At 36.2% G+C, this 5,901-nt stretch overlaps 1 protein-coding gene and 1 pseudogene across 1 annotated transcript; both read left to right on the top strand.

Annotated features, from left to right (window-relative positions):
- Positions 1-644: 644 nt before the first annotated feature.
- On the top strand, positions 645-2,564 carry LOC136500125 (uncharacterized; annotated as a pseudogene).
- A 776-nt stretch (positions 2,565-3,340) lies between these two features.
- Positions 3,341-4,976, top strand: LOC136500124 (uncharacterized). Its single transcript, XM_066495523.1, has 6 exons — positions 3,341-3,348; positions 3,589-3,645; positions 3,719-3,831; positions 4,436-4,524; positions 4,600-4,686; positions 4,860-4,976. Exons 1-6 carry the CDS (start codon positions 3,341-3,343, stop codon positions 4,974-4,976), a joined length of 471 nt encoding a protein of 156 aa, XP_066351620.1.
- The last annotated feature ends 925 nt before the right edge of the window (positions 4,977-5,901 follow it).

Here is a 5,901-nt window from a genome sequence, read left to right as displayed (position 1 = left end):
TTTATTTTGTTAGATTGAAGATTGCAATAATTGACTGCAGACAAACTAAGTGTTACTTCACTTTACCCCCTGTGATTCTGGCCTCTAATCAGAAAATTAACCTTGAGAAGCTTCCTCTCAGTGGTGCATTTGGGTTAGGATTTTTAAATGTCTAAACTATAACACAAGTAGCTTTTCCAGGCCATAAAAATGCATGGGCGCATGGCATACTCATTCAAGAGGCTTTGTTAATATATGCAGCATTCCTCCATGTAAACAAGACATATATGTTCTACTTTTGTCTTGGCGAAATAGTATGTCTGCCACTGTTTAAAGCACTGTGTTTGCTTCACTAGTCAGATCAATATCGGTGCATTTATACAAGTTTTTAAGATGAAAATGGTAACTGGTAGTTTTGGACTTTGGATTATGAAATCAGAATGACTGTGGTCCATTAGGGTTCATTCTTACAGAAATAGCACAGCGCGTTGGCAAAGCAAAGTATAATTTTGAGGGGAATTGAACCCTAATGGACCACAGATATTCTAGTGAGACCACAGTTATAGCTCAAAGACACAAGGTCTTGCACCAGTCACACTGACATCCCACGCATACACTCATACACTTTGAGGGGAATTGAACTTGGGAAGACTGAATGCGTTGCCATGTCCTGGTAGCATTCCAGCATAATTTTATTAGTTTATTACTCCCTCGCCTAGTGTTCTTCAGTCCATTTCTGGTGATAGCCTGCCTATCTTGAGAGAATTACTACTTTTCACTTTCATGCTTTTGTTGGTATCTCTTGCAAAGTTTACTCTACTTTTGTCTTTCTTTTATTATTTTTTAATTTTTTGTTGCTTCAGCAAGCTATATTGTAGTACTAATGTTCAGTTTTACCTTCTTTCCTTGCTAGGCAAAGTAAGAAAGCCTATCTTCTTATCGACTTCTCTGGCTATCTACAAATAAGTGTGTGAGTATTCCAACTCTTTGGCCCTTCATCTAGTATAACTCAATGAAGGGCCTCACTTGGGTTTTTATTTCAGTTATGTCCTGGGTGCTGTTTTTCTTCGGCTCTGCCAAGTTTTGCTACTTTCAGAGCATCCATTTATTCAGAAGCTTATAGATCCCAGCCTTTTCATCCATCGTTTTACAGAACGTAAGCTAATGACATATTCTGTTGCACTGTATGTTGAAACTAGACTGTTTTAATCTTGAAACTAGAATGTCAAGGTTCCAACCTGGGTCTATTTTTATAAATATTTGTTGAAATAGTCATTTCTGAAAAAAAATATTTATCCAGATAGTGGAATCCTATTGGTCCAAAAGTTAAATAGAATCCATGCTTTAGGTTAAAAAAATTGAACTGTTGGGTTACCCTGCTTACCATCAGATCGGCATTGGAGTGGTCTGCAGGTTTTGATTAATGACATTGCCTCTGTTTGTTCGGCTAATCCATTCAGTGCAATTTGAGACTTACCTTCATCTATGGCTAACTAAAAATAACGCCATTGAACAATTTGTAGACTGGTTCTTATTGTGCAAATATTATAATTTACATGCCACATGGGTTATGCTTATCAAAGATTTCTACATATGTTGTTATGTTTGTTACAACTAATGGTATCCTTGCAGACCTTTCTTCTAGAATCAATCAGAAATTGTTCCCCTCTTTATGTACAATAGGTCTGATTATTTCAGATTTTTATTACAGTACATTGTCGTTTCAAAAAAAAATTACAGTACATTGGTTTCGTTTTTAGGTTTGCTCTTTCCTAGAAGGGATAAGGCTATCTCAGACACAACTCTACGCATTGTAGCTAGCATGAAGCGAGATTGGATGCAGTCAGATGTTCCTTACTACATTTTTCTTCCCTATATCTTTCACAAGGCTGTGATAAGCTTACTGGCTTAGCCTCTCTTGCAGACTGGGAGGAAGCCTAGTGGACTATGTGGTGTAGCATTATATATTGCTGCACTCTCTCATGGATATAACTACACTAAGGCAGATATTGTAAGTCTAGATGTTCATGAGATATCTTGAACTTATTCATCAACTTGTATTGTAAATGGCTAAACGGACGATTAGGAAAACACTGTGTATACCTGTGTTTTTTTTGTCTGTCTGACATAGGCATATGGTTGAGTATTATAGTAACAACATTGATTATATTTTTTGTTTCTCAGGTTTCTGTTGTGCGTGTGTGTGAAGCCACTCTAATGAAGCGATTGATAGAGTTTGAAAATACGGATTCTAGCAGCTTAACGATATGCTTCTTTCGATAGTAAGGAACTTATCATCAAAATTCAGAAATCATTTAATTCTAGCTCACGCTAATAGCATAATTTCAGTTTATAACAATAACAAAGACTCATATGTGCTTGTATTTTTTTTTCTCAATATGCATGTATTTTACACAAATGAACATGATTTGATATGTGCTTGCTTGGAACTGAGCAGGAATTGAAATTCATTCAAAATTTCACAGGTTGATGTGAGCTGCTTGCCTTTACATTGCCTGCCGTACCATAAGCACAAGCTTTTTGTCTATTTTGCTTACTTCTGTTTGAATATGAGCATTCATTGATTGATTTGCCTCCACCCTGGCCACTTTTTATGGGACCAACAATAGTTAATTCTATATTACGTTCACCTTTTGTTTTTGGAAAAGATCCTACAAATTATAATTCTATTGCAGCCCCTTGTAAACTTAGAAAGGTTTATTTTGTTAGATTGAAGATTGCAATAATTGACTGCAGACAAACTAAGTGTTACTTCACTTTACCCCCTGTGATTCTGGCCTCTAATCAGAAAATTAACCTTGAGAAGCTTCCTCTCAGTGGTGCATTTGGGTTAGGATTTTTAAATGTCTAAACTATAACACAAGTAGCTTTTCCAGGCCATAAAAATGCATGGGCGCATGGCATACTCATTCAAGAGGCTTTGTTAATATATGCAGCATTCCTCCATGTAAACAAGACATATATGTTCTACTTTTGTCTTGGCGAAATAGTATGTCTGCCACTGTTTAAAGCACTGTGTTTGCTTCACTAGTCAGATCAATATCGGTGCATTTATACAAGTTTTTAAGATGAAAATGGTAACTGGTAGTTTTGGACTTTGGATTATGAAATCAGAATGACTGTGGTCCATTAGGGTTCATTCTTACAGAAATAGCACAGCGCGTTGGCAAAGCAAAGTATAATTTTGAGGGGAATTGAACCCTAATGGACCACAGATATTCTAGTGAGACCACAGTTATAGCTCAAAGACACAAGGTCTTGCACCAGTCACACTGACATCCCACGCATACACTCATACACTTTGAGGGGAATTGAACTTGGGAAGACTGAATGCGTTGCCATGTCCTGGTAGCATTCCAGCATAATTTTATTAGTTTATTACTCCCTCGCCTAGTGTTCTTCAGTCCATTTCTGGTGATAGCCTGCCTATCTTGAGAGAATTACTACTTTTCACTTTCATGCTTTTGTTGGTATCTCTTGCAAAGTTTACTCTACTTTTGTCTTTCTTTTATTATTTTTTAATTTTTTGTTGCTTCAGCAAGCTATATTGTAGTACTAATGTTCAGTTTTACCTTCTTTCCTTGCTAGGCAAAGTAAGAAAGCCTATCTTCTTATCGACTTCTCTGGCTATCTACAAATAAGTGTGTGAGTATTCCAACTCTTTGGCCCTTCATCTAGTATAACTCAATGAAGGGCCTCACTTGGGTTTTTATTTCAGTTATGTCCTGGGTGCTGTTTTTCTTCGGCTCTGCCAAGTTTTGCTACTTTCAGAGCATCCATTTATTCAGAAGCTTATAGATCCCAGCCTTTTCATCCATCGTTTTACAGAACGTAAGCTAATGACATATTCTGTTGCACTGTATGTTGAAACTAGACTGTTTTAATCTTGAAACTAGAATGTCAAGGTTCCAACCTGGGTCTATTTTTATAAATATTTGTTGAAATAGTCATTTCTGAAAAAAAATATTTATCCAGATAGTGGAATCCTATTGGTCCAAAAGTTAAATAGAATCCATGCTTTAGGTTAAAAAAATTGAACTGTTGGGTTACCCTGCTTACCATCAGATCGGCATTGGAGTGGTCTGCAGGTTTTGATTAATGACATTGCCTCTGTTTGTTCGGCTAATCCATTCAGTGCAATTTGAGACTTACCTTCATCTATGGCTAACTAAAAATAACGCCATTGAACAATTTGTAGACTGGTTCTTATTGTGCAAATATTATAATTTACATGCCACATGGGTTATGCTTATCAAAGATTTCTACATATGTTGTTATGTTTGTTACAACTAATGGTATCCTTGCAGACCTTTCTTCTAGAATCAATCAGAAATTGTTCCCCTCTTTATGTACAATAGGTCTGATTATTTCAGATTTTTATTACAGTACATTGTCGTTTCAAAAAAAAATTACAGTACATTGGTTTCGTTTTTAGGTTTGCTCTTTCCTAGAAGGGATAAGGCTATCTCAGACACAACTCTACGCATTGTAGCTAGCATGAAGCGAGATTGGATGCAGTCAGATGTTCCTTACTACATTTTTCTTCCCTATATCTTTCACAAGGCTGTGATAAGCTTACTGGCTTAGCCTCTCTTGCAGACTGGGAGGAAGCCTAGTGGACTATGTGGTGTAGCATTATATATTGCTGCACTCTCTCATGGATATAACTACACTAAGGCAGATATTGTAAGTCTAGATGTTCATGAGATATCTTGAACTTATTCATCAACTTGTATTGTAAATGGCTAAACGGACGATTAGGAAAACACTGTGTATACCTGTGTTTTTTTTGTCTGTCTGACATAGGCATATGGTTGAGTATTATAGTAACAACATTGATTATATTTTTTGTTTCTCAGGTTTCTGTTGTGCGTGTGTGTGAAGCCACTCTAATGAAGCGATTGATAGAGTTTGAAAATACGGATTCTAGCAGCTTAACGATATGCTTCTTTCTTCAATGGAATTTCCAAATTTGAATAACCTAAAATTTATAACATCCAATAGAAATTCCTTGTGATATTGTGCAATTATTCTTTTCACACTGGCAGTTAACTCCTGCAGTGCTATTCTCATGACAACAAGAGTCTTTTGTTTGTAAGCTGCCGAACAAGAGTCCAAGGAGACTCTGAATTCTTAGGTTTATTTATTATCCTTGATTACAATCAATCTTCTGAACTCTTTTAGAGATGTTGCTGACTTCCTAGATAGCAAGCTTGCCGCTTCTCCTCTCACATCCCATCTGAAACAAACTCTGAAATGACTGAAACAAACAAACACATTCTAGCAACTCAACTAGGACATCACCTCCTTTTTTCCACGTGCATACATCTTTCCTATGAAATATATTTTTGTATATGGTAAGAATTAGGTCTCATGAGTTGAATTATATATTTGTATATGGTAAGAATTAGGTTCATGATAATGTTTGAAATTCTAGTTTTCGAGTAAAAAACTCAGAGGATACTAGTTCTTTCTAGGCCAGTAACTTCAAGCAGCCATTATTCTGCCATGTGTTTTTGATTTTTCATTTATAAATTCATAATTTCTAATGGAAAGTTCATAATTTTAGTTTTGCCATTACCTAGCTTTATCCCTTTCAAGAGATAGTTCTCATCATCAGTTTCAATTAAGAAAACAGATTGTATTGCAATGCTCTTGGGTTGGCATTTATTGTGGATTTGCAACCCTTATCATGGTCTAATACACAAGTACTAACCTTGGCAGGCAATAATAGTACTAACCTCCATTCACACAATTATTTCAGTTTCACCACAAATTCACACAAATATTTCAGTTTAACTAGAAAAACTATAAGGGCATGCTCTGTTCTTCCTCAGTAACCCATCACTGCAGGAATTGAGGCGAAGGGGATAAATGTAGGCGAAGGGTTGGGGCATACCA

Source organism: Miscanthus floridulus, chromosome 13 (genome assembly GCF_019320115.1).
Source record: "Miscanthus floridulus cultivar M001 chromosome 13, ASM1932011v1, whole genome shotgun sequence".
Classification (NCBI taxonomy): Eukaryota; Viridiplantae; Streptophyta; class Magnoliopsida; order Poales; family Poaceae; genus Miscanthus; species Miscanthus floridulus.
This window is presented reverse-complemented; position numbering and strand designations above follow the sequence as displayed.

What these genes read in the sequence shown, in the direction of transcription:
- LOC136500124 (XM_066495523.1), top strand. An exon ending in GGCTATCTACAAATAAGTGT is followed by an intron (nt 3,646 to 3,718) that starts GTGAGTATTCCA and finishes TTTTTATTTCAG; the next exon opens with TTATGTCCTGGGTGCTGTTT. An exon ending in CATCCATCGTTTTACAGAAC is followed by an intron (nt 3,832 to 4,435) that starts GTAAGCTAATGA and finishes TTTCGTTTTTAG; the next exon opens with GTTTGCTCTTTCCTAGAAGG.